The sequence below is a fragment of the Babylonia areolata genome, chromosome 33, assembly GCF_041734735.1.
Source record: "Babylonia areolata isolate BAREFJ2019XMU chromosome 33, ASM4173473v1, whole genome shotgun sequence".
Lineage (NCBI taxonomy): Eukaryota > Metazoa > Mollusca > Gastropoda > Neogastropoda > Buccinidae > Babylonia > Babylonia areolata.
This window is the reverse complement of record NC_134908.1, coordinates 18051978-18077388: the sequence shown is the minus strand read 5'-3', so window position 1 is coordinate 18077388 and position 25411 is coordinate 18051978. Positions and strand designations below refer to the sequence as shown.

The 25411-nt window shown below is 44.0% G+C and overlaps 1 protein-coding gene and 1 long non-coding RNA gene across 3 annotated transcripts in view; both read left to right on the top strand.

The window, feature by feature from the left end:
• The window catches only part of LOC143277081 (zinc finger protein 346-like), a 9964-nt gene extending 129 nt beyond the window's left edge, over positions 1-9835 (top strand). The window contains exons 2-6 of the mRNA XM_076581819.1: positions 1950-2141; positions 4078-4166; positions 5095-5278; positions 8466-8594; positions 9666-9835. Of these exons, the coding sequence (XP_076437934.1) occupies positions 2024-2141; positions 4078-4166; positions 5095-5278; positions 8466-8594; positions 9666-9835 (690 nt within the window). The 5' untranslated portion in view covers positions 1950-2023. The remainder of the gene's footprint in view (positions 1-1949; positions 2142-4077; positions 4167-5094; positions 5279-8465; positions 8595-9665) is intronic.
• A 462-nt stretch (positions 9836-10297) lies between these two features.
• LOC143277171 (uncharacterized) lies at positions 10298-17100 on the top strand. 2 transcript variants are annotated; one of them, XR_013053694.1, is made up of 2 exons: positions 10298-10418; positions 11327-17100. It is a non-coding gene; the product is annotated as an uncharacterized LOC143277171 (long non-coding RNA). The 2 variants fall into 2 exon arrangements; XR_013053693.1 differs by having other exon boundaries at positions 10304-10427.
• Positions 17101-25411: the final 8311 nt, after the last annotated feature.

Genomic DNA, 25411 nt, shown 5'->3' with positions numbered 1-25411 from the left:
TATTGTTGTCGTCGCTGTTCTGCACTATCAATTGATGTGTGTTGCATTTGATGGCGTATAAATGCGGCATTTGTTTTTGCTTTGGAGCTCTGTCCCTCGAAGTTGGAGTGAGTGATACATGATCGAGTCCCAGATACACTGGCATTTCCCAGACCATTTTTCCATGATTCAGTTATTCTTGTTTGCGCGTGCGTGTGCGCGTGCATCTTGTGCCATTTACTATGAATAGTTTATGGCACTGTGATTTACAATCGAAAATAGCAGTAATTGATGTTCGTAATGTTTGTCAAAAGCAAATCGAAACGACCTGAGGTGACGAATATTTCTTCATGTGATATTTCATTGTGGAAGATTCATTGTGGTTGCAATAATCACGATTAGTGACCACTTGCCAGTTTAGGCACACACAAACTGGTGACAAGGGATGGTTGCAGTTGAACAGACAGCAATATCCACAATTTCTCCCCATCAAGAAGGAATGGGTTGTGTTCACAATAAGCCATGGACGTTAATTCTGCCAGTCATACAGAGGACTGGAGGGGAAGAAAATGCGGATATAACCAAACAGACATTGAGATAAGCATCTACACCTTTCATATTCATTTTACTTTTTAGCGTTTTCTGATGCGTGTACTTATTTATTATTTTTATATTTTATTCAGTTTTATTCAGTTCACGAGTACAATATGGCAAACAATCACATTCAGTTGTCTTCTACTTCATCTTTCTCTTGATTTTTTTTTTTTTATATAAGAAAATCAAATCAATAAAGATGATACTTCATATAATTATAAGGAGAAAATGGGGGTAGTGCAAGTGCATATATATATCATTATATGCATGGAGAAAAGACAGACAGACAAACAATGAATCAGAAGAAACAGACTATAAAAAAAAAAGTTTTTAAACAATTGGAGCATTTCATGAATGAGTGGAACTCGATTACACAAAATAGGCTAACATACTGAATGCAGCTATATAAGGATATATATGCATAGGATATAATATTGGATGGTGTAAAATAAAAGAAAGTATCATTTTTGACTCACTTGTGTAAACAAAGTGAGTCTATGTTTTAACCCGGTGTTCGGTTGTGTGTGTGTGTGTGGTGTGTGTGTGTGTGTGTGTCCGTGGTAAACTTTAACATTGACATTTTCTCTGCAAATACTTTGTCAGTTGACACCAAATTTGGCATAAAAATAGGAAAAATTCAGTTCTTTCCTGTCATCTTGTTTAAAACAATATTGCACCTCTGGGATGGGCACAAAAAAATAATAAAAGAAGCCTAATTATATGCAAACTGCATTTACTGTTATATTTATATTTTTTGTATTCTCTAAACTTGGCACTTTGACCTTTTATTCTGACACAACAACAAGAGGAGTCATTATTATCATTTTTTGTTCAAACAGGAACTTCTTTTGCTAAGCATGGAATTTTTATTTATTTTGCAAACGTTTTGGTGCAGATAGTAAAAAAGGGAAATTACTCTGTAATTAATGCTAGGGGACTTAATTTATCACAAGTGAGTCTTGAAGGCCTTGCCTCTCTTGTTTTATATTTTTTTGAGCACACTAACACTGTGTAAGGATTATTAGGTAGCTGTCAGTTGACTCTACCCAGGTAGGCAGCCTGTAGTGCAAATGACACCGTGTTTGTAAAGCGCTTAGTGCTTGGTCTCTGACTGAGGATAGGTGCTATATAAGTATCCATATCAATCAATCAATCAATCAACCAATCAATCAGTATGTAATAAAGGTATGTATCAACCATCACTAACATACACATGCATATATACATATACACACACATATAATGATATGTGTATATGAATATACATCAGCAACAAAAATTCTTTGTCAGGCAGCCGAGTGGAAGGAAGAGATTACTCCAAGATTGTTGGTTTATATGGGTAGGTGTTCTTTCTTACAGTTAACCTTTTGTTTCAGCATTGCTCCTCCAGCAGTGGACTTGCCACTTGTCCTTTGACCTCTGTCGTCCTGGTCTGTCAACACACGCAGTCATGTCATTCAGATGTGCGACGTGCGACTTGACGCTCAACTCGAGGGGGCAGTTTGAGCAACACATGACGGGCAAATCACATGCCAAAAAGCTGAAGAAGATAGCTGCCAATGGACAAGGTCTGGCTGGTTTGAAGGGATTGCAGAGTTCATTAAAATAATGAGAATATAAAGTCTGTTCTCTAATGATACCTTCTGCACTGCCCAGTAAGTGTACGCACACAGTTCTGTGCACGTTGTACGCCACACGTGGTCTTCACGGCAGCAGTTATATAGTGCTGTGGAGTAAAATATTCTATTGACGTCCTTCGACTTTCTAATTCTAACCCCTGTGGATCTGATAATCATTCCTCATTGAATATTACTTTTCCAAACTCAGGAAAGGGAAAAAATTGTAGAGTGTTTAACATCCCAAAGCAACCTTACTGAAGTTGTTCAATGCTTTGCCATGGGGAAAATACTTAAAAGAGAAAGCAACCCCCCTGCCTCCCAACGACCCCCTCCCCCCGCTCTGCCCCCCCCCATGTCCCCCCCTGCCACTCCCCCCCCCCCCCCCCAAAAAAAAGGGTACAAAGGTATAACTGTAGTGTAAGGTGAGACAGATTGTGAGAAACAATGTAGGAAGAGAAAACTGAAATTGACAAGTATCGAGCTTGAAAATCAATATGTTGAGAGGCACATATTCATTAGAGATAACTGTATTTATCATTAATTCAAATTTTAATTCAGGCAGAGTTACAAATTGGAACAAAAGAATATCTTGAATAAAAACTGTTTCACAGTTTATGTTGGTCATTGCTCTTAAGATTGTGTTTTCTGTTTTTTTTTAAATCATACTCGCGCACACACACACATGCACACACACACACACACACACACACACACACACACACACCTGTATATATTGAAAGCACAAGTAGAAGAACCCACGACAACAAAAAAAGGTTGTCCCTGGTAAAATTCTGTAGAAAAAATCACTTTGATGGGAAAAACAAGTAAAACCGCAATCAGGAAAAAATACCAAAAAAAAAAAAAAAAGAAAAAAAAAAGAGGTGGCGCTGTAGTATAGTGACGCGCTCTCCCTGGGGAAACTAATCAACTCGCACTGTAGTTGCAAGCAGAAAAGAAGGGAAGGGGGGAAAAAAGGTGGTTCTTCCATTGTTGTGACATGCTGTCCCTGGGGAGAGTGGTCCGAATTTCATGGAGAGAAATCTGTTGTGACAGAAGAGCAATGCAATACAATGCGTATGCGGTGCAGTACAATGAATACAGTACAGTGCGCTGCACTGCAGTACTGTACAACATACAGTGCAGTGTAAGACAGTACAGTACAATACTACAATACAGCACACTGCAATGCAATGCAATACAATACAAGTTTCAGTTTCAGTAGCTCAAGGAGGCGTCACTGCGTTCGGACAAATCCATATACGCTACACCACATCTGCCAAGCAGATGCCTGACCAGCAGCGTAACCCAATGCGCTTAGTCAGGTCTTGAGAAAAAAAAGAAAAAAAAGAAAGAAAAAAGATAAGCTTACGTAAATAAATAAATAAATAATAAGAAATATTATTACAATACAGTACAGCACACTGCAATGCAATACAATACAGCACACTGCAATGCAATACAATACAATACAATACAACACACTGCAATGCAATGCAATGCCATACAATGCAACAGAAGAGAGCACGAGGCAATGCAGTACCGTACAATACAATACAATGAAAAGCACTACAATACAATATACATACATTGACTTATGACCAGTTTACAGTGGCAGACAAATTGTCACAGCCACTGACCATATTGTCGTCGTCATTTTCTACAGACTCCACCAAGCCACAGGTGAATGCAATACAGCACAATGCAATGCAATGCAATACAAAATAACTCAACACAACTGAGTACACTACAGTACAAAGAATACAACCAACACAGTACAATACAATGCAATGCAATACAATACACATACATTCACTTAATGACAAGTTTCCACAGGCAGACAAATTGTCACAGCCAATGACCATATTGCCGTTGTGGTTCTCTACAGACCCCACCAAGCCCCAGGCGAAGCAGATCAACTTCGTGCGGTCGGCAGGGGACCAGCTGACACAGGGCACACCTGCTACCGGCACACAGGTAAGAGACAGGTGTTTAAAAAGAAAAAAACAAGAGAGGCAAGGCCTTCAAGACTCACTTGTGATAAGTTAAGTCCCCTAGCATTAATTACAGAGTAATTTCCCTTTTTTACTATCTGCACCAAAACGTTTGCAAAATAAATAAAAATTCCATGCTTAGCAAAAGAAGTTCCTGTTCGAACAAAAAATGATAATAATGACTCCTCTTGTTGTTGTGTCAGAATATCAGATCAAAGTGCCAAGTTTAGAGAATACAAAAAATATCAATATAACAGTAAATGCAGTTTGCATATAATTGGGCTTCTTTTTTTAAATTTTTTTTGTGCCCATCCCAGAGGTGCAATGTTGTTTTGAACAAGATGAATGGAAAGAACTGAATTTTTCCTATTTTTATGCCTAATTTGGTGTCAACTGACAAAGTATTTGCAGAGAAAATAGCAATGTTAAAGTTTACCACGGACACACACACACACACAGACAACCGAACACCGGGTTAAAACATAGACTCACTTTGTTTACACAAGTGAGTCAAAAATCATATTGGTATTATTATTATTAATTGATAGTCAGTCGTGTCCGACTGTATGCATAATAGTCGGTTGTTTTCTACTATGACCATCACAACAGCAGAGGAGGTAACTGCTGTCCCGACTTTCTGGGCTAGAATTTGATTATAGTGGAGAGTGTCTTGCCCCAAGTTACACCCCTACTCTCTGGGCCAAGAGGGTTTTAGGACAGTCGGTGTTGGGATGGTTCCCAAAGGCCAACTAGCCCCCCAGGGCTGCAGCAATACTATGACTATCAGAACAGCAGAGGAGGCAACTGCTGTCCCAACTGTCTAGTCTAGAATTTGATAATAATGGAGGCTGCACTTTTTGATGACGCCTCCTTGAAAAACCTAGGAAACTGAAACTGGTTTCACTCTGCAGCCCCCGTCGTCGTGCCCAGACCCTTCCCAGCAGCAACAGCAGCCAACCTCGGGGGACGGGGGTGAGGACAACACGTACTGCGGTCTGTGCATGATCAAACTCAACTCCAAGGAGCAGGCGCGCATCCACTACGGGGGGACCAAGCACCTCAGGAAGCTGAAGGTGGCTCAGCAGTATTACACAGGTAGTGTTCAGTGATGGTGATGCGCTCACTCGGGACAGATAGTTTTTCCACTTGCTTTTTTCCCTACAGACGGCCCTTTTGTTTGGGTTAGGGAAAAAAAATCACAAAAAATACAAAACATACAGTAACTAAGTAAATGAGACTCGCTGTACTTGACCCACTGACCCCTCTCCTCTTGTTTTGTGTACGCCCACCCCCCTCTGTCTTCACTGCTCTCAGAAAACGAGGTGCACTTTGTTCTTTGCTGCCCAGCACTAAAACATGTACGTCAAATGTTTTATAAAACCTAAGTACTTCAAGCATCCCTCTCTGTTCAAGTTGAATTTGTTAATGTCGTCAAGCAATACCAATGACGTACATAATTTTTCGGTATTCTTATATAAGGCATTCAAATTAAGAGAAATTGTTACTTCGTAAAACAGTTATAATGTATTTTTTGTTGTCTATATATTTACACGGATACAATGCACGTTTTTTTGTCTATATTAATGATTATTTGTTTATGTGTTTTCGCTGAGTTGTATTATGTTTACATATACCCCCTTCACTAGGGGCTGTGGCCTGATTGTGAATAAACCATTCCAGATTCCAAAATTCTCAGAAGCTGAGTCACTATCAGTAACTTCTTGCTGGTAGCTTTCTTCACTGCAGATACTTTATTCAACGTCTTCATCATTCTCGTCAGTGTCAGAACCTTCAGTTTGAAGCATTTCAATCACTTCAGCAGCAGTAAAAAGCCGCTGTCGTGACCTATTTTGCTCCAGAAATTTCCACTTGTATCGCCTGTGAATCCATTTTCGATACGTATGCAGATTAGCTTGTCATGTGGGGTGCCAAAGTCAATTGCTTGCCAGAGAGTGTTTTTACGGAATCTCACGATGAAACTTTCCATTCGACCCTTGATACGTTTGCAATGCCCGGTGTAGCGGCAGTTGTTATGCTACCTCATGAGGAAAACGTGAAAAAAAATTTTAATTGTTGAAACTGCTATTTCGTTCAGTAGTCTGGAACCGTTCCATCATCCAGAGAGAGTGTGCAGGCCCACATTCGTGGCGGACTTTTCGCCGCTAGCAGTGTGAGAGGTAGGTCATATGACAACATGTGTGGAGTGGTGGCCTAGAGGTAACCCGTCCGCCTAGGAAGCAAGAGAGAATCTGAGCGCGCTGGTACGAATCACGACTCAGCCGCCGATATTTTCTCCCCCTCCACTAGACCTTGAGTGGTGGTCTGGATGCTAGTCATTCGGATGAGACGATAAATCGAGGTCCCGTGTGCAGCATGCACTTAGCGCACGTAAAAGAACCCACGGCAACAAAAGGGTTGTTCCTGGCAAAATTCTGTAGAAAAATCCACTTCGATAGGAAAAACAAATAAAACTGCACGCATGAAAAAATACCAAAAAAAAGGGTGGCGCTGTATTATAGCGACGCGCTCTCCCTGGGGAGAGCAGCCCGAATTTCACACAGAGAAATCTGTTGTGATAAAAAGAAATACAAATACAAATACAAATAACTGGCTTTCTGAGTTTGCACTGCTTTCATGTCATACGATGACACGGGCAGCCTATCACCGTTACTGGCTTTCTGAGTTTGCACTGCTTTCGTGTCATACGGTGACACGGGCAGCCTGTCACCTTTACTGGCTTTCTGAGTTTGCACTGCTTTCATGTCATACGGTGACACGGGCAGCCTACCACCTTTACTGGCTTCTCTGGGTGTACAGTGCTTTCGTTCGGACAACTTTTCGGCCGAGTTTAAAAATGGATCAGTTCAAATACATAATGGCAGATATATGACAAGAAACACGCTCAAAGTAAACACGGAAGACTAAAGGAAATGATGAGTGTAATTATAAAATAAAATTACCTTGTAAAGTTAACAAAAATGGTCACCGAAAATGTTAAAAACCCTTTTGTCAAAACAGCGATTTCCATGATGAAATTTGAGCCTTTCAATGACATGGAAAAAAAAGGAACTGGAGCCGTGCATGTGCACGTGGTTCTCACTAAAGATAACACGGGAGTCCTGACGAAAATCTGACGAAAGTGGGCCTGTACACCCTCCCTGTTAACTCTGAACCCAAGCTTCTTCTTCTTCTTCTGCGTTCGTGGGCTGCAACTCCCACACGAGTGGGTTTTTACGTGTATGACCGTTTTACCCCGCCATGTAGGCAGCCATACTCCGCTTTCGGGGGTGTGCATGCTGGGTATGTTCTTGTTTTCCATAACCCACCGAACGCTGACATGGATTACAGGATCTTTAACGTGCGTATTTGATCTTCTGCATGCGTTTACACACGAAGGGGGTTCAGGCACCAGCAGGTCTGCACATATGTTGACCTGGGAGATCGGAAAAATCTCCACCCTTTACCCACCAGGCACCGTCACCGTGATTCGAACCCGGGACCCTCAGATTGAAAGTCCAACGCTTTAACCACTCGGCTATTGCGCCCGTCTGAACCCAAGCAATGCCCTGGCATCAAAATTTGTTTCATTAGAATGGTGTACACGTTCCTTTGTTTGTACAAACTGCTAACAAAGCAACTGTGACAGATAAATGATGTGTTTGCAAACAAATGATGTCATACTTTTGTCCAATAGATGATCTGTTTATCTTTGACATATAAATGATGTGCTTACCTGTGACAAATGAATGACAAATGAGTGATGTGCTTACCTGTGTCAAACAAATAATGTCTTTACCTGTATCCAATAAATGTGTTTTCCTTCAACAAATAAATGACATGTTTACCTGTGTCAAACAAATGACATGTTTACCTGTGACAGATAAATTAGATGACATGTTCACCTGTGACAAATGACATGTTTACCTGTGACAAATGACGTGTTTATCTGTGACCATTGACATGTTTACCTGTGACAAACAAATGACATGTTCACTTATGACAAATGATGTGTGTTTACCTGTGACAAATGGTGTGTGTCTACCTGTGACAAATGACATGTTTACCTGTGACAAATGATATGCTTACCTTTGACAAATGATGTGTTCACCTGACAAATCCTGTGACAACTGACTTGTTTATCTGTGACAAATGACATGTTCACCTGTGGTTTACCTGTGACCAACAAATGACGTGTTTACCTGTGACCGACAAATGACATGCTTACCTGTGACAAATGACATGTTTACCTGTGACCAACAAATGACGTGTTAACCTGTGACAGATGGGGGGCCCACTCCCCCAGACGTGGCGCCGGTGGCGGCAGACAGTGGGGCGAAGAAAGGTCTGTTCTTCTGTGGCTTCTGCAACATCACCGTCAACTCTGCACTGCAGATGACCTTACACAGGGATGGTGAGTCTGCTGGGAGACAGGCTGAGGGGGGGACGGGAGGTGGGGGGGTGGGGGTTGTGTTGTGTTGTATTGGTTTGTTTTTGTGCATATACACACGAAGGGGGTTCAGGCACTAGCCGGTATGCACATATTCATGTTGACACTCTAGACCTATCGACCACGAGCAAGGTTCGTAGGGTCCTTTCAAGTCCTTTTAAGTCCTTAGGAACTGGATTTTGGTCAAAAGGCCTTTTAAGTGCTTTGATTCAGCAAGTTGGTCCTTTTAACTCATCAGGAGGTCCTTTTAATTTTTGAAAGGTACTGTTAAGTCCTGTTTTATGAAGAGAAAGAGACTTGAGAACGAAACTGAAACACCTTCGACACCAAAATCGCAAGTTGCAAAGCGCGTTGAAAGATGCCGACGCGATCGTCGGAAACTCAGTACTTACTGTAGGAGGATACAGCCTATAGGCCTAGGCCCTAACAGTAGTGCACTTTCTGCTCGGTGGCAAACGCGAAGCGTGGTACAGTGGCTGTGAGTCACGCCTGCTGCTGCTGCTTTGCTTAGGCCTAGCCTACAGTGACGTGAATTGCAAAGACTAAATACGACAGTCAAATGGGATTAGCTGTTCTTCCGTTTATGACAGGTAAGTGTCTGCTGTTCTGCATGTCAAATAGATTGGGGTGTACTGTAAAGTCATGTCAGCAAAGGTCCTTTTAAACTGATTTGAGGTCCTTATAAAGTCCTTTAAAGGTCCTTTTTTGGCTTCATGCCCACCACCTGGGAACCCTGACGAGGCCAGGGCAAACACTGAAGCAAAGCTAAAGAAGCCACGGCCCAGCTGGAGGGATGCAGAAAGGAGGGCCCATTGTCTAGCTCGGTGGAGAAACGTCATTGATGGCCTATGCTCCACAGGGGGCTTAGGGCCTGAGTAAGTAAGTCAGTCAGTCAGTCAGTGACCCATTAGGTCCCGCCGAAACTGGTGATCACACTGCAGGAAACTCTTGAGAGAGGTTCCAGCGCTAATCGCTGGGCCACGCACGCACTGCCTGTTGGTGGTGGTTCACTTTGACGTCGGTGTGTGTGTGCAGGAGCCAAGCACAAGCGGATGGTGGAGGGCATGAAGCGGCACGCGACAGACGGTGACACCAACGGCCCCGCAGCCAAGAGACCGGCCATGGCCTCTCCCCAAGGGAACCCCGGTCAGGGGGTTCCTTGTGACATGGTGAGGGGGGTGGGTGTGGGGGTGGTGGGGGGATGAGGGGGGGACAGGGTGTGTGTGTGTGTGTGTGGGAAGAGGTGGGGTGTTTGTGTGTGTGTGTTGGTGGGGGATGAGGGGGTTGTGTGTGTGTATGTGTGTATGGGGGCGGGGGGGGGGGGAGAGAGGTGAGGGGGTTGTGTGTGTGGGGGAGGGGCGGGGGGTTTGTGGGGGGAGGAGCGGGGGTGGGGGGGAGAGGTGGGGGTTTTGTGTGTGCGTGTGTGTGTTGGGGGGTTCGTGTGTGTGTGTTGGGGGGTTCGCATGTGCGTGTGTGTTGGGGAGTTCGTGTGTGTGTGTGTTGGGGGGTTTGTGTGTGTGTGTGTGTGTGTGTGTGTTGGGGGGTTCGCATGTGTGTGTGTGTTGTGGAGTTCGTGTGTGTGTGTGTGTGTGTGTTGGGGGGTTCGCATGTGTGTGTGTGTTGTGGAGTTCGTGTGTGTGTGTGTTGGGGGGTTTGTGTGTGTGTTTGCGGATGGTGGAAGGCATGAAGAGGCATGCGACAGACGGGGACACCAACGGCCCCGCGGCCAAGAGACCGGCCATGGCCTCTCCCCAAGGGAACCCCGGTCAGGGGGTTCCTTGTGACATGGTGAGGGGGGTGGGTGTGGGGGTGGTGGGGGGATGAGGGGGGACAGGGCGTGTGTGTGTGTGTGTTGGTGGGGGGTGGGGGGCATGGGGGGGTTGTGTGTGTGTATGGGGGGGTGGTGGTAGAGGTGAGGGGGTTGTGTGTGTGTGTGGGGGGGGGGGGGGAGGGGTGGGAGGTTTGTGTGTGTCGGGGCGGGGGTGGGGGGGAGAGGTGGGGGGTTTTGTGTGTGTGTGTTCGGGGGTTCGTGTGTGTGTGTGTGTTGGGGGGTTCGCATCTGTGTGTGTGTCTGTGTGTGTGTGTGTTGGGGAGTTCGTGTGTGTGTATGTGTGTGTTGGGGAGTTCGTGTGTGTGTGTTTGCATGCTTGGATTTGTGTCACTTTGTGTCTTTGCATTTGCATATTTATGTGTGTTAGTGTGTGTATGAGTGTGTTAGTGTGTGTGTGTGTGCGCATTTGTGTGTGTGTATGTGTGAATTCGTGTGTGTGCATGCTCACATTTGTGTGTGTGTGTGTTTGCATGCATGGATTTGTGTGTGTGTTTGTGTGCATTTGTGTGTGTGTGTGTGTATGTGTGAATTGGTGTGTGTGCATGCTCACATTTGTGTGTGTGTGTGTGTTTGTATGCATGAATTTGTGTTCCCTCTGTAAACACACACACACACACACACACAGAGCACAACACATACATACATGCAGCACAACACGCACACACACACACACACACACACACAACACACACAGCACAGCACAGCACAACGCAACACAACACAACACAACACAACACAACACAGCACAGCACAGCACAGCACAGCACAGCGCAGCACAGCACAACACACACACACACACACACACACACACACTCAGTACAGGCATTGACTACCCTAGTCACCCTCCACCTCATGTGTGTCACAGAGGTACTCGGGCCCGAACTCCAACACCGCGATACCCACCACTGCAGGGGTCTGAAGCATCCGTGGACCACAGAGCTGCCTGGTGGGTGGAGTCGTCTGGCGGTGTGCCCCCCCCCCCACCCCCCGCCCCCCACCGGCCCCCCTCTCCCTCCATCTCCCCCCTCCACCCACCCAGCACGACGGCATGAGTGACACTTTGACAGACAGGGACTGTGGCCGGTGGTAGGCTGTGTGTGTGTGTGTGTGTGTGTGACAAAGTGACAAAGGTGCCCAGCAGAGAGGGAGTTTTGTCCGCACGGAAGAGGATTTTGTCCGCAGGGATGAATTTTGTCCACAAGGGGATGAATTTTGTCCACAAGGGGGATGAATTTTGTCCACAGGGGATGATGAATGTTGTCCACAACAAGAACTCAAAGCCCATGACGAAGAAGGATTGGGGGGTTGCTACTACTACTTTTTTTTTTTTTTTTTTTTTTTTTTGCGTCGTTGTGCAGACATGGTGTATATGTGTAACGTTTACTTCTCCTGTGTTTTCAGTTGGTATAGTGTGTTGTTGTTGGGTTTTTTTCTGTACATTCACGTCTCCTTATTGTCATTGTCTGGGGTTTTTTTTGCTTTTTTTTTTTTTTTTTTTCTCTCTCTGTCATCTATTCCTGTCCACTGTCTTGTTCTTTCCCCTTACTCGAGCTGTCCATCCCAGCGGGTTTTCTGTAATTTTTATAACATGACCCGACCACCGACAGCTGGCTGTTTGTCACGACTGAAGCCGACACCAGAGAGATGAGGTGTCTTGTCTGTTCCCACAGGTGTTGCATGTTGATGGCATTAGAAGTGTGTTCTCCTACAGGTGATGTATGTTGATGATATTAGAAGTGTGATATAATTATGATGACAGCATCAGGTACCTGTTTCAGTTGGGGAAGTCGATCCCATTTCGCCGACGGGCGCAATAGCCGAGTGGTTAAAGCGTTGGACTGTCAATCTGAGGGTCCCGGGTTCGAATCACGGTGACGGTGCCTGGTGGGTAAAGGGTGGAGATTTTTACGATCTCCCAGGTCAACATATGTGCAGACCTGCTAGTGCCTGAACCCCCTTCGTGTGTATATGCAAGCAGAAGATCAAATACGCACGTTAAAGATCCTGTAATCCATGTCAGCGTTCGGTGGGTTATGGAAACAAGAACATACCCAGCATGCACACCCCCGAAAACGGAGTATGGCTGCCTACATGGCAGGGTAAAAACGGTCATACATGTAAAAGCCCACTCGTGTGCATACGAGTGAACGCAGAAGAAGAAGAAGATCCCATTCCGCCCTTGGGAGTTTACAGCAAATTTGGGCTGCTGTCCCCAGGGAGAGCACGTCGCTACACTACAGTGCCACCCATTTTTTCCTGGGTGCAGGTTTATTTGTTTTTCCTATCAAAGTAGATTTTTCTACAGAATTTTGCCAGGAACAACCATTTTGTTGCTGTGGGTTCTTTTACGTGCGCTAAGTGCATGCTGCACATGGGACCTTGGTTTATCGTCTCATCCAAATGACTAGCGTCCAAACCACCACTCAAGGTCTAGTGGAGGAGGAGAAAATATCTGCGGCTGAGCCGTGATTGGAACCAGTGTGCTCAGATTCTCTCGCTTCCAAGGTGGATGCATTACCTCTAGGCCATCACTCCACTCCATCAAATGTACTTTATTCAACCGTTTTTTGTTTTTCTCTCCTTAGAATCGACGTCTGTGGATACAGCAGGAAATGCCGTACAAGTCAGTTCCTTTCGCATGTGGTTTATGTGTATGTATGTAGATATGCGGAAACCGTTTTATTGAAACATATTTCTTCACCAGAGCATTGCTAAGGGCTCAGTGAATTAAAATGGTGGATGAGGATCGGGCCGCCATGTTCCTGTGTGGAGTCCTGGACACAGGGGACATGAGTTCGCTTCCCTGCTGGCTGGGAAAGGTTATGGGGCCTTTAATCTTTATCTTAAAAAAAAAAAAAAAAATCGTAAGTGGGACTGTTGTCGTCTTCATCTTGAGCTGTCTGTATCGTATGCAAAATACAAAAATATCAGAGAAGTCACACTTTAATGATAATAATAATTATTATATTTATATTACACTGAATCTTGTGCAGAGACAAATCAAAGCGCTTTCGCACCAGTCATTCACACGCATGCATAACTCTAAAACTGGAGAAACTGAAGACAAGGAAGAGGCAGGCAAGGGAGGCTATTTTGGGAAGATGTGGGTTTTAAGGCCAGACTTGAAAGAGCTGAGTGTGGAGACCTGACGAAGCGAAAGAGGAAGTTCATTCCAATTACAAGGTCCAGAGACAGAGAAAAAACAGTGGCCAGCTGTGGAGTGTTTGAATCTGGGTGTGCGTAAACAGAGTGGATCCGAAGCCGATCCATAATTATTAATACTGTTATTATATATATATATATATGTATATTTTTTTTTTTAGATATTTAAAAAAAAGTTTAATTTGTTTATTTCCACCCTGAGATTACTTTGTGGAAATTGTAACAACAGGAACAGCAGAACAATCTAAAGTGAGTTCCCATTTTCATTTTCATTTTTTAACAACACAGATCGGTTGGATGAACAGTGTGAGCAGAATACAAACACTTGTTTGGAGTTTCTCTTTGTTCAACCACAGACGTGTTCGCTTGATACAGTGCGTGAGATGTGTACACGCTGAATCTGTTGACAGGATGGATCTTACAGGTTAGAGCACCATGTTCACCGTCGTTTGTATTTGTATTTTGTACTTCTCTTTTTATCACAACAGATTTCTCTGTGTGAAATTCAGGCTGCTCTCCCCAGGGAGAGCGCATCGCTACACTACAGCGCCTCCCATTTTTTAATATTTTTTCCTGCGTGCAGTTTTATTTGTTTTTTCTATCGAAGTGTATTTTTCTACAGAATTTTGCCAGGAACAACCCTTTTGTTGCCGTGGGTTCTTTTACGTGCGCTAAGTGCATACTGCACACGGGACCTCGGTTTATCGTCTCATCCGAATGACTAGCGTCCAGACCACCACTCAAGGTTTAGTGGAGGGGGAGAAAATATCAGCGGCTGAGCCATGATTCGAACCAGCGCGCTCAGATTCTCTCGCTTCGTAGGCGGACGCGTCACCTCTAAGCCATCACTTCACATATCAGTAAGCTGTGCAGGTGAAAACGTCCTATGTTCAGAGAAGAGAAGGTTGGAGGTTTGTCAGAAGTATGTCTGAAATTTTTATGTTCATGAATGTGACTGTAGCTCTGCCCAATTTTATTTTCTGGCTATGTTTTTTGTTGTTGTCTGAGTTTTTAAGGGATTGATATGGATACTTATATAGCGCCTATCCTCGGTCGGAGACCAAGCTCTAAGCGCTTTACAAATACAGGGTCATTTACACAACAGGCTGCCTACCTGGGTAGAGCCGACTGACGGCTGCCACTGGGCGCTTATCATTCGTTTCCAGCTTATAGCTTTTAGAGGCGTTTGATTGGCTAAGAGCGGACCGGGCAAGACTGCTCGTCTTTTCACTGTTAGCCGCGTGAAATTTGGCCAAGCAGAGCAAACCGATAGGCCTAGTTTGCATCAGTTTGACATGGTAAGTATATGTAACACCAAACATGGAGTATAATACAAACTCCTCCTATAGTATTTATATAGCGCTGAATCTTGTGCAGAGACAAATCCAAGCGCTTTCACACCAGTCATTCACAGGCATGTATAACTCTAAAACTGAAGACAAGGAAGAGGTAGGGGAGGGAGGCTATCTTGTGAAGAGACGGGTTTTAAGGCCAGACATTAAAGAGCTGAGTGCGGAGACCTGACGAAGCGAAAGAGGAAGTTCATTCCAAATACAAGGTCCAGAGACAGAAGTAGGAAACAATTCCCAGCACCAGATCAAGGTCAGGGCCGTCACCCTTGGGGCAATCACGTCACCTGAGATGCCAACTGTTACTATTTTGCCGTATTTTGTTACACTCGATTGCAGTTTGCTCAGACGTTAGCCAATGTCAAAATTGTTCCGTTGAGTTCATTTTCGACTACATAGCATGGTCACATGCTTTCCTGTCGTAACGTTACTCAGATGCTCTAGATCTATTGATCACGAGGCCACGGCAGTTACTAGTTACCTTGGTCTCACATGATCATGCTCAGCTAATCACGTGCCTGTTTACATTGAAACAGCATTTTTGGACCAAATAAGCTTAATTGTAGCAGTTACACCTAGTTGCGGGTAGGCCCAAGTGTTTGTATGCTTTGTAGATGAAATGTACGTTTGCTGGTGTGTCTTTGAGTTCATGTTTTCCTACCAAATACAAAATGTTCTACCAAATTTCCTGATTGTTCATTCAGACACTTGACAGGGGTTGTCATCTCTGTAAGCAGCAGGCGTCATCTAGATTCTGACTGGTTGTTCCTGGCGTCATCTAGATTCTGATTGGTTGTTCCTGGTGTCATCTAGATTCTGATTGGTTGTTCCTGGCGTCATCTAGATTCTGACTGGTTGTTCCTGGTGTCATCTAGATTCTGATTAGTTGTTCCTTACGTCATCTAGATTCTGATTGGTTGTTCCTGGTGTCATCTAGATTCTGTTTGGTTGTTCCTGGCGTCATCTAGATTCTGACTGGTTGTTCCTGGTGTCATCTAGATTCTGATTGGTTGTTCCTGGTGTCATCTAGATTCTGATTGGTTGTTCCTGGTGACAACTTCGCTTTTGCAGCAGTGGGGGAATAGGACAAAGTTCAAACCAGGCGTCATGATTCTGGGCATCATCAGACGTGATGTACTGACGTCCGACACTCGTTGCCTGAAAAGCTTGTGAACTTCACTTTTCATGAAACTTGATGACAGGCTTAATAGCTGAGTGGTTAAAGCCTTGGATTTTCAGTTTGAGGGTCCCTGGTTCGAATCTCGATAACAGCGCCTGGTGGGTTAAGGGTGATTTTCCCAATCTCCCAGGTCAACATATGTGCAGACCTGCTAATGCCTGAACCCCCCTTTGTGTGTATGTGTGAGCCGATCAAATAGGCACGTTAAAGAACCTGTAATCTATGTCAGCGTTTGGTGGGTTATGGAAATGAGAACATACCCAGCATGCACACCCCCAAAAACGGAGTATGGCTGCCTACATGGCGGGGTAAAACTGGTCATACAAGTGAAAGCCCCCTCGTACATAAGAGTGAACGTGGGAGTTGCAGCCCACGAATGAAGAAGAATGAATGTTGATACATGGCGCGCCATGTGTGATGGGCCGAAACTACACACACTGCAGGCACTGCGGTTGTTTTTTTTCCTTTCTTCACAAAACGCCTTTTCTCTGTCAACTTTGTTTCTTTCTTTCTCTCGTTCACATTTTTGACACTTTTTTTTTTGTTGGTTTCTTTGATGTTGTGGTTATGTTCAGTTTTATGATTATTTTGTTCACGTCTTGATTAATGAAATCTTTATATGTTGATTTTGTTCAGTCTTTATGATTTGTTCCAGTCTTGTGTCACAACATCAGTATATATATATATATATCTATATATCTATGTGTGTGTGTTCACTGTGATTTTTAAAGGGAAAATGTTATAATAGTGTTGTCAGTGTTAGTGAGTTTGCAGATAAACATGTGTTTATGGTAATCTCTTCTCTTTTTCTTTTCTTTTTTTTTATTTTTATAAACTGTACGTGAATTGTTATGGACATTTACACATGGTTTGCTTTCCTTGCGGTTATGTTGTGGACGTGGTGTCCTCTTTCAAAGACTACTGTCTGATTCTGGATGGGACGTGTGATTGGCGTTTGTGTGTATCAGTAAGTGAAAGAGGTTCGGTGTGTGTGTGTGTGAGTGTGTGTTTCTGGCTCTGAGTGTGTGTGTGTGCAGCTGAGTGTGTGTGTATGTGTTTCTGGCTCTCTCTGTGTGTGTGTGTGTGTGTGTTTGTTTAGCTCTGAGAGTGTGTGTGTGTGTGTGTGTGAAAACTATGTGCGTTACTCTCTGTAATTTCTCTGTGGTTCAGGGTGTTGCTTAACCCTATGACTGCTGAAACGTGATGAAAGAAAAGCATGATGTTTGTCAGCAGCAGTGGAAGGGTCAAAAGCATGTGTTTACACTCTGTGTGTGTGTGTGTGTGTGTGTGTGTGGACAAAAACCTTGGTAGAGGTGACACACCATTCGAGACTTTCCTATCATCGAGAGAACTGTGAATGAATTGCATTCATTCACTGGTACTGAACATGCATCATGTGACATACACATCATATATATATGATAGTCAGTCGTGTCCGACTATGACCATCAGAACAGCAGAGGAGGCAACTGCTGTTCCGACTATTTGGGCTAGAATTTGATTATAGTGGAGAGTGTCTTGCCCAAGTTACATCCCCACTCTCTCGGCCAAGAGGGTTTTAGGACAGTCGGCGTTGGGATGGTTCCCAAAGGCCAACTAGCCCACAAGGCTGCAGCACTAAGAGCCAGAGCAATTTTGCCTCCTAGTTGAGAGTCATAGTCCTTCACAAAAGACTAAGCTGTAAATGGTTTCCCATTGACTGGAGAAACCATTGATAATACAGCTCTCACTTTACTGTTGGCCCAAATGTAAACTTATGTCAAACTGCATCATAATACTTCCTAAAAATAAACGACCGTGGACTTTGATTTTTAGAAATGTGCAGGTCTGTTACTGTCAAACGGGTGTGGTGGTTGAATGGTTAGAGCACTGGAACCTCCCTCCAGTTTCCCCGAGTTCGAACCTTGGTTTAATCACATGTGGTGGGTAAAGGGTGGAGATTTTCCCATCTCTCAGGTTCACAAATGTGCAGACCTGCTTGTGCCTGAACCCCCTTTGTGTATATATACACACGCAGATCAAAAATCCATGTTAAAGATCCTGTGATCCACATCAGCGTTAAGTGGGTTATGGGAACAAGAACATACCCAGCATGCACACACCCTGAAAATGGAGTATGGCTGCCCAAATGGTGGGGATGTTGAATGTTTTCATAGACATAACCCCTGTGTGGGGAATAACACACACACACACATTCACAGTGCAGAAAAACAACACAGACACACACACTGTCCTCACAGGCACAGAAAATGGAACACAACTCTCTCCACATCCAGAGAAACAGAAACTCATGTATTCTCCATATAAATATGTGCAGAGGTATGTACATAGCTGTAGCAAGACAGTAATGAACCAAGCACGTATGGGCTGGCACGGGCGTTGGGATTGTGAATTAAAAAAACAACAAAAATACTCCACAAAGCTTTTCACCTAAAAACAACAAAAACAAACGACACACATTTTGAAAAAATATAATCAGCACATAAGTCGCCAAAACCAGTTTGACTGCTGGAGATAATAATGCAAGCCATCCCCTGTTCCTGTCACGAGATCTCCAGGGTATCTGTTACAACCATCACACAAAAACTTTTGTTTTGCTGGGAGGTGGTCCACAGCTTATCCCATAAAATGGAATATTAATAAAATAAAATAAAACATCTGTCCAGACTTTTACACCAAAACGTTTTAAGCACATCACCCACACATCATTTTTAAAAACAGAAATTAAGAAAGACCTTTTTCCATTTCTTTCACTTTTCAAATTTCATCGACTACATGGAGAAAACTAACTGGCAGCTAAAAAAAAGAAAAAGAAATAAGGCGTTGCCAAGGCCATATATAGCTCAACATTGTGTCGCAACAAATCGTTCTCTCTTTGTAGCATGGCAAAAACATGGTATTGACATTCACAAATCATTCTTTCTTGTATAATAACACCATGGCAATAACGTGTATTAAAAACTTCACAATCAGGGAAACCCCCACCACTGCTGATCACAAACTGTGTGTGTGTACACCACCACACAGCCACCAATGACCAAGATCATGACCAAAACTATTCCACGAATGGAGAACAATTTCCCTGCATGTCATTTTTCAAGCAGGTGATCTCCTTCCCCACTCTCACCCACCCCACCCCCCACACATCACACACACACTCAATTCAGTCCTTGAACACCTGTCCGGGTATTCCCAGATTTAAAAAAAAAAAAAGTAATTGATTGACAGCAATAAGAACCACACATATTAACATATATGTTACAAGAAACTGGAGCTAACATCTACGGCAAGCAGCATCTCTTCTGTACAATTTTAGCGTCCTGTCTGGTCCTGATTTACAGCTACACACTTTTAACTCATTCCATTCAAAGGAGGTTTAAATCTCAAGCAAGCTTACCTGTCACACTGTTGCGGAAAAAAAAAACCCACAGAAAAACATACTGAAATCGACCAGTTTTTTTTGTTTTTTTTTGGTCTCCAGATTAATAGATTAGGACACAGCTGGCAATACTATAGAAGTTCATGAGGACACAGCTGGCAATACTACAGAAGTTCATGAGGACACAGCTGGCAATACTATAGAAGTTCATGAGGACACAGCTGGCAATACTATAGAAGTTCATGAGGACACAGCTGGCAATACTATAGAAGTTCATGAGGACACAGCTGGCAATACTATAGAAGTTCATGAGGACGCAGGCGGAAAAACAACAGAAGTTAGCTTCTCTTTGCTTGCACTTTATAACACATGCAGGAACATGTGATCTGTTTTAATAAAAATTTCAAACACAGAGCAATGCTGGGGCGTACACTGAATGAGTTAACTCATTCCAGCCCACAACTTCATGCCTGCAACAGCTCCTGTGGACCAGCACTACGCGAGACTACTGCAGAAAAAAAAAAAAGGTTGGTTCACCGAAACTGCGAAAACTGATAGGAGAATTGTTGATTTAATCAGTCAAAATAAAAGCTTCCTTTTCAAGCTTCCCGAATCTGTAAACAGTTCAGTTTAGAATGCATGCCAACTGTTCTAAGCAAGAATGAATGAAAATAGAATAGTGTCTTGGCACGAGAATACTCGTACCTGGTCCACAGGGGAAGTGATTGTGGTGCGAGTTAACTCACACCTGGAACAGAATGAGTTACCCCTCTCCATACAAATGGCGAAAGAGACGACGTTAACAGCGTTTCACCCCAATTACCACCATCAAAATATTGCAAGCGGAAGGCTCTTATACTGAAGAGGTGAATGTTGACAAAGAATACCACAATTCTGATGACGGAAGCTAAAGGTTGGGTCATTGAGACACCCACTGGACATCCGAGGGGTCTGTGTAGAGGAGAAGAGAGGACTGACCGTACTGAATGAGTTAAGCGACGAATGGGTCTCGCACACACACAGAGGCAGAGGAGGGTAATAAAGAAAACCACCATCATCAAAGTCACAGGAATGCTGACAGTATTCTCCAGGCTGTTCACGTTCACACACATTCCTCGCTTCTCATGCACGGCGCCTGGTCTTTCTACTTAACGTTGGAAAAAAAACAAAAAACCCTGACGCGTTCTAAGTATCGTTAACTCTCCTGCTTGCATGCGGTTGATGGTAAAACACGGCACATGTTGAGTCAGTCTCCACGCACTTCAGTGTGAAGAATGGTTGTGGTTTACACAAAGTTTTATCCCTCTCTTTCCCATCCTCTCCAATTATCAGTTATTCTTATTTGTAAAAAAAAAAAAAGGAAAGGGAACGTGGGTACAGACAGGTCTGTCAAAGCATGGAGTTAAAGAAAGAGAGAGAGAGAGAGTGTGTGTGTGTGTACTGAGTCAACATAATTATTCGCCAAACATCTCAAACAAATCCAATCAAACAGAAACGTGACAATCATCCAGAATGAAACTCCGAGCATATGAAAACACATGGCAATCATTCAAAAATAAATCCAATCATTTTTTTTTCTCCATCATAAAAAAAAAAGCTCTGAAGGAAGGGGCGACATTTCCAGGTCACTGCCACACTGGTTTGATAAAGGTCAAGGTCTCATTGCCTTATACGGCCATCAGGTCAGTGAATTCACATCTACTGTCTACGGCTCAGCACAGGAAGTCACGACCCAATCCTCTTCTTCCGCCGTTTCAACCTTCCCCGACCGAAATCGGGTACCCGTTCACACCAGGGTGGAGAGAGGGGAAAATGGGAGTGAAGTGCCTTTCCCCAGGTACCCGTTCACACCAGGGTGGAGAGAGGGGAAAATGGGAGTGAAGTGCCTTTCCCCAGGTACCCGTTCACACCAGGGTGGAGAGAGAGGGAAAATGGGAGTGAAGTTCCTTTTCCCCAGGTACCCATTCACACCAGGGTGGAGAGAGGGAAAATGGGAGTGTAGTGCCTTTTACCCAGGTACCCGTTCACACCAGGGTGGAGAGAGGGGAAAACGGGAGTGAAGTGCCTTTCCCCAGGTACCCGTTCACACCAGGGTGGAGAGAGGGAAAATGGGAGTGAAGTGCCTTTCCCCAGGTACCCGTTCACACCAGGGTGGAGAGAGGGAAAATGCGAGTGAAGTGCCTTTTCCCAGGTACCCGTTCACACCAGGGTGGAGAGAGGGAAAATGGGAGTGAAGTGCCTTTCCCCAGGTACCCGTTCACACCAGGGTGGAGAGAGGGAAAATGGGAGTGAAGTGCCTTTCCACAGGTACCCGTTCAAACCAGGGTGGAGAGAGGGAAAACAGGAGTGTAGTGCCTTTCCACAGGTACCCGTTCACACCAGGGTGGACTGAGGGAAAATGGGAGTGAAGTGCCTTTCCCCAGGTACCCGTTCACACCAGGGTGGAGAGAGGGGAAAATGGGAGTGAAGTGCCTTTTCCCCAGGTACCCGTTCACACCAGGGTGGAGAGAAGGAAAATGGGAGTGAAGTGGACAGGGTTCACTATCAGGGGTAGAATAAAGGCCTCTCTGTCTCTTTAGCAGTGGGGACGTCCTTTAGCCCTTTTAGCCAGACGCACATATTCAAGTTAAAAACGTTCACATTCAATATCTTTACAGAGAGAGAGAGAGAGAGAAAGCAAAGAGGTGATATTTTCAACAAACCACAACCTATCCAAGTTTCATCACACGCAACAGGCAGCCAGGTAGGTATAAAATGACATCATAAAAAAAAAATGTAATGTGAAATATCCTCCGATTATGATTATTATCAATGACCCACCCCTCCCAACACATCATATTCAAGACGTTTTGGGGACAGGGGAAAATATTGTTCTGTTCAAGCATGCATGCAAAAACAATAATTTATACACACTTGGGTTAAAAAAAAAAAAAAAATCCAGAACAGATTCTTTATCAATTAAAACTTCATGCATGATAACACAACCTCATCAAAACATGGCACAAACATTTCATTGGAGAGAAAAAAACAACAACAAAAAACAACAAACAACAAAAGCCAAGTAAGGAAAGGCCAAGGTGGCTATGTGAGAGAGTCAAAAGTCAAAGTCTTAAGTCAAAAAATGTTTTAATTGTCAGGCCCCTGGCCCATAACAACAGGAGTCACGGCAAAATGTAGCATGCAACATGTGTTCATTTACATACCATTCAGGCATTTTTTTCCTCAGATTTAGTGCTTATATATATATATACATCGACAGTTTCGAGATTGTTTCAGAATTTTCAGTAGCTAAGACAGAAGATAAGTCTGGACAATGATGGGCTTCTGAAGTATTTAAGCGGTATTAATTCGTGTCTCAATTCTGTATATTTAGGACGTACAAAAAGAACGTGTATTTCAGTTTCAATCGTGTTGGAACAAAAAGGACAGCAACTATCAGCATTATTCAAATTTGGCTTGTACTGTAAATAACTATGTTTAACTGGAGACATACCCATTCTAAACTTAGCAAGGCAATTTTGAAAGTTAACATTCCTGAGCTGGTATATATAAGCTGTGGGAGTTAGTTGGCTGTGAGAGAGAGAGAGAGAGAGAGAGAGAGAGAGAGAGGTTGGGCTGGGAAGCACGATACGTCAAACTGTCTACAATCACCAGTATATGTGACGGGACGTTTAACAAAATTCCACTCCACCCCACGCTAAATCACAACAGGCCACAAACTGAACACCACCAAAAGTGACTCAGCAGCAGTGCAGGGTCTCCTCTGGTGTGTGGCCTCCTGGCGACCAAACATCGATGTTTCCCTGTGATACTGCCGGCACCGTGACTGCGACAGACGAACCCGGGAGTCTATGCAGGGAACTCGGAATGAGCGACATGGATGTAATGCCATGAAACGGAGCAGATGATGGGACAGCAAGAGAAGAAAAAAAGTCTACATCAGAATGCATGCACAGAACTGCAGTGTCGGCTGATCTTTGTTTCAATATCCACCCCCGAAAGCAGAGTATGGCTGCCTACAATGCGGGGTAAAAACAGTCAGACACGTAAAAGCCCACTCGTGTACATGGTTGTTGCAGCCCACGATCGCAAAAGAAGAAGTTTCCATGTCCGATCTTTGTTTCAATATCATCAGTGGAGAAGAACGGACCACAAATGGGAGACAACCATAAACCAAACAACGCGTCTCCTTCCTGACCATCGTCATCATCCTTGTTGTCCTCCCTTGATCAGCTCTGTGAAGAGTCAGTGGGGCGCCGCACAGCGGAACTGTTCACCACACTCCTCCACGTCTGTTGGTAGTGTGCACGCACAGAGATTTTACCACAGGGATTTTACCACAGGGATTTTACCGCACATACACACACAGATTTTATCGCACATACACACACACAGATTTTACCACACAGAGATTTTACCATACATACACACAGAGAAATTTTTACCACACATACACACAGAGATTTTACCACACAGAAATTTTACTACACATACATTCAGAGATTTTACCACACATACAAACAGATGCACACACAGATTTTACCGCATATACACACATAGATGCACCCCTCACCTCCACAGACTCACACACTCTTTTCACCATCACACGCATACACACACACACACAGACCTCCCACACCCCACGCACACACACACACACGAACACACTGTGTCTATCCCTGCCCCAGGCCCCTAACACTCTGGCCACGTCGTGAGCTGACCACCTTCCAGAAACATGATGTTGATGTATCTGCGTCAAGCCACCCTCTAAGACTGCAACGCACAAGATGAGACGACGTGACAACAGGTGACACATGAGACAAGACAACAAGACGATAAGAGACAAGACGACAAGAGACAAGACGACTAGACAAAAAGAGACAAGACAAAAAACAAGACGAAAAGAGACAAGACAACAAGACGATAAGAGACAAGATGACAAGAGACAAGATGACAAGGTGCAACAGCCGAGTGGTAAAAGCGTTGGACTTTCAATCTGAGGGTCCCGGGCTCGAATCTCAGCAACGGCGCCTGGCGGGTCAAGGGTGGAGATTTTTCCCATCTCCCAGGTTCAACATAATTATGTGCAGACCTTCCACTGCTTTTATCCCCTTCCGTGTGTATATACGGCAAGCAGAAGATCAAATACGCACGATCAAGATCCTGTAACCCATGTCAGCGTTTTGGCGGGTTACGGAAACAACAACATACCCAGCATGCACACCTCTGAAAACGGAGTATGGATGCCTACATGGTGGGGGTAAAAAAACAGTCATAGAGGTAAAAGCCTACTTGTGTACATACGAGTGAACGTAGGAGTCACAGCCCACGAACAGCAAAGAAGACGAAGAATTCGTGTGCCAGGTGCTATGTACGCAGGTATGTTCAATGTTGATGGGGAACTAGGATAATACATCAAATGTTATCATATATTCCATGACAACGGTAAAAGTGGTGTACATATGTATATATGTGTGTGGATATATATGTCTCTATCTATCTATATCCACATGCATCTATATGCATGCAGTCTGACAGATCACGACTTTAATCAACATGAGATTTCATCCATCATTTCTTTACTACCAGTGGCTTCACCACAGCTCTCCAAAGTGCAAACAAAAACTGCCGCTTTGAACATACGCTAACCCCCGAAAGCGGAGTATGGCTGCCTACATGGCGGGGTAAAAACGGTCATACACGTAAAATCCCACTCGTGTGCATACGAGTGAACGTGGAAGTTGCAGCCCACAAACGCAGAAGAAGAAGAAGAAGAACATACGCTAGAAGTGAACTACAGCAGCTGCGTACAAGACTCACCTTGAAATATACAAGGGAAACAAAACCACAGCAGGATGACTTTTGGCATTGTTGGCAATT